The sequence below is a fragment of the Sinocyclocheilus grahami genome, unplaced genomic scaffold, assembly GCF_001515645.1.
Source record: "Sinocyclocheilus grahami isolate Dianchi unplaced genomic scaffold, SAMN03320097.WGS_v1.1 scaffold234.1, whole genome shotgun sequence".
Lineage (NCBI taxonomy): Eukaryota > Metazoa > Chordata > Actinopteri > Cypriniformes > Cyprinidae > Sinocyclocheilus > Sinocyclocheilus grahami.
Window position 1 is genome coordinate 1,212,850 of NW_015505413.1, and position 2,711 is coordinate 1,215,560.

The 2,711-nt window shown below is 36.6% G+C and overlaps 1 protein-coding gene across 2 annotated transcripts in view; it reads right to left on the reverse strand.

Moving 5' to 3' along the window:
• Positions 1-2,711, reverse strand: part of mertka (c-mer proto-oncogene tyrosine kinase a) — a 47,238-nt gene that overhangs the window by 41,218 nt on the left and 3,309 nt on the right. Inside the window, exons 2-4 of one of the 2 annotated variants that reach the window (XM_016288794.1) lie at positions 2,192-2,543; positions 1,262-1,362; positions 1,005-1,175 (exon numbers count right to left, since the gene is read on the reverse strand). In XM_016288794.1, the coding sequence (XP_016144280.1) occupies positions 1,005-1,175; positions 1,262-1,362; positions 2,192-2,543 (624 nt within the window). Of the gene's footprint in view, positions 1-1,004; positions 1,176-1,261; positions 1,363-2,191; positions 2,547-2,711 lie in introns of both variants that reach the window. The other variant, XM_016288793.1, reaches the window with a different exon arrangement.

The following is a 2,711-nucleotide window of genomic DNA, read 5'->3' on the forward strand; positions in this document are numbered from 1 at the left end:
AAAACGTACTTACAGTCTGTGAGTCAGAACAGCCGGCATTGTAGTCTACTCTACCAGGATCAGGAAACAGTCCTCCATAAAATGTGCTGCCCACATCTGAATATTTGGGTTGAACTGTTCTGGAACAGTGTTGTAAATACAACTTAACCACTGATTTCTAGTCGTGTCCTCTTTTGGAAGGCCAAACAAAGTAGTTTCGCTTTCACAACGAATCACACAGCATCGCCACGACATGGCGGCGGCGGCAACAATACTACAGCGAGAATAAAAGTTACGCCTTCTTTCTTTGTGTGAACATTTGGGCGGTGTTATGCAAATCTTCCCACATAGTGACGTAGATATGTGGGGGCGTGTTTAAACGAGGCGTTTTAGGTAGGAGTGGTTGACTCTTAACTTTTATAAAGAATATCTCTTTGGATTTGAGACTTTAGTCTTTGCAACTTTAGGGATCTTATCTATTCACGAACAGCTTGTAACACTCCAAAGAGAAAGGAAAACTTGAAATCGCATCATATGACCCCTTTAATAATGGAAAAGACAACCCTTTTAAATGACTTTTTAATGTCCACAAACACATGCTAGTCTTCACTCAACACTCGCAATCAAAGTTTGATTTCTATTGTTTGCTGTTGTTCAAAGTTTTGCCAACTAATGTTTTCCTGCAATAAGGATGTCCTGATTTACCAGAGGAACAATTCATCCGTAACACAGTGTCCTGAAGGGTCATTCAGTGTCAACAGGCACTTGGGAAAGTATAACCTTGTGGTAGAACTTCCAATTCTCTAAAAAATGATCATGTGGACAACAAATCTCTTACCGTAACCTAACAAAAATCTTCCACTACTTGGCTCAAATTGTGTGGCGATAAATTAATAAGGCCTTTTGAATCTCTGCTATACTGACAACAAGATTTTAAGAAACTAGAGCCTTTCTGAATCACCTTACAAAGGAACAAAGTTCAAAAACAGCGCCAAGAAGCATAACAAAAGCCCACATGTTAGTACCTTCAGTGGTGATGGTGCTGGAAGACTCGTTGCTTTCTGCAAATCTCTTGCCTTTGTGAAGCCACTTAATGGTCACAGGGTTGGGAGGACCGACCGCCTCACAGGTCAGTGTGAAGGGAGTGTTTCTCGTGACGTTCACGTCACTCGGCTGTATGGTGAAGGTCGGCAAGCCTGGATTTGAGTAAAATATGGCAAAACATCAGATGTCTAAAATGCATAACCAAAGGTTTGTGTCACCGAGTTGAAGGCTTACTTACCTTCCACCTCTATAATGATGGGATTTGACTCAATGATCTTGTTACTGACACTAAGCCTGCAGTGATATTCTCCAGCATCTGCTCTCTGGACGCTTTTAATGCTGAAAGATGATGTCAAAGGAAATATATCAAAAACATGTTGCATTAAAGAAAAACTGAAATAGTGCAGATATAATATTCATAGACTGACGCAATTTAATGCAATAGCAAATGCAAAATGCATTACATAGCTGAAATTAAACAAACTATTAGACTTCATTTAAATTTTATAATTTCACAAGACACTTCTAGCCAAAGCATCTTTTAAACAAACAAAACAAAACACAAGCAACTTGTCATAGCAGCTGGTAATATTACTGTAGAAGAGCATAAAAATTGAGATTTAGATTTAAATATTAAATAATTTATTTATATTACATTTATTCAAATTAATATATTTTTCATTACTGTTCATTTTATTTAAACAATTTAATAAAATAATAAAAGAAAATTATTTTATTAAATAAAATAAATAAAGTGTTCTAAAAGGGGGGGGGGTTAGATTGCCTTTACATAAAAAAATAATAATTTAAAAAAAAAAATTAAAAACCTGTTACGGGAGCTGGTAATATTAGTGTAGAAGAGCATAAGTGAAAAGAGGAAAACTAATTAATTAATGTATTTACAATTTTTATAAAAAATTTGTATTAAAGTTATTTTATATTTATAATCTATTTTTATTTAAAAATGTTTTTACTAAATAATGTTCTAGAAAAAAAGTGTGTTTTCAGGGGTTTTAGATTGCCTTCCTATTGACAAAAAAATATCCATTGAAAAGGCTGTTGGAAGACTGAAACTAACACAAGAACATCTGTTAATCTGTAAAATGGGCAGGTTCAGTAATCTCCAAACATATTCAGACAGATATTAGTCAGTATTGGTCATAATTACCTTATAGTAGACAGCAGAGTGACCGTCCCTTGAGTGTAGACCTCCGTCTGCATGCCTTCAGGGATCTCCTTACCGTTCCTAAACCACAGAATATTCAGGTCCTGGTTGACGTCATTGATGTCGATGGAGCAGTTAAATTTGACCTCTGCCCCCTCTGACCGCTGGATTGTGCCCACGGTGGGTTTGAAGCGCAGCTTCTGGATCTCCTCCTGTGACAGATGTATGCTGGGAGCTCGTGCCGGGACAATCAGCAGGTCCGTCGCCTGCGTTGGCCGGAAAGATCGGCCCTGTCTCCCCCAATGAGGCGAACCTCCCTGGTGAACGACAGCGAGGGGATGTTTCCAACTGGCAGCTGCTTGAGGAAATTAGTGCTTTTGTAAATATAAGCATGTCATTACTTCACTAAACTAATCTACATTCATCTGAAAAATATAAATAATACATCATATAATATGTAAATAATAATAATAATATTTAAATATATATAAATAAAAAGTATTACAAGAATAACTTGTAAATA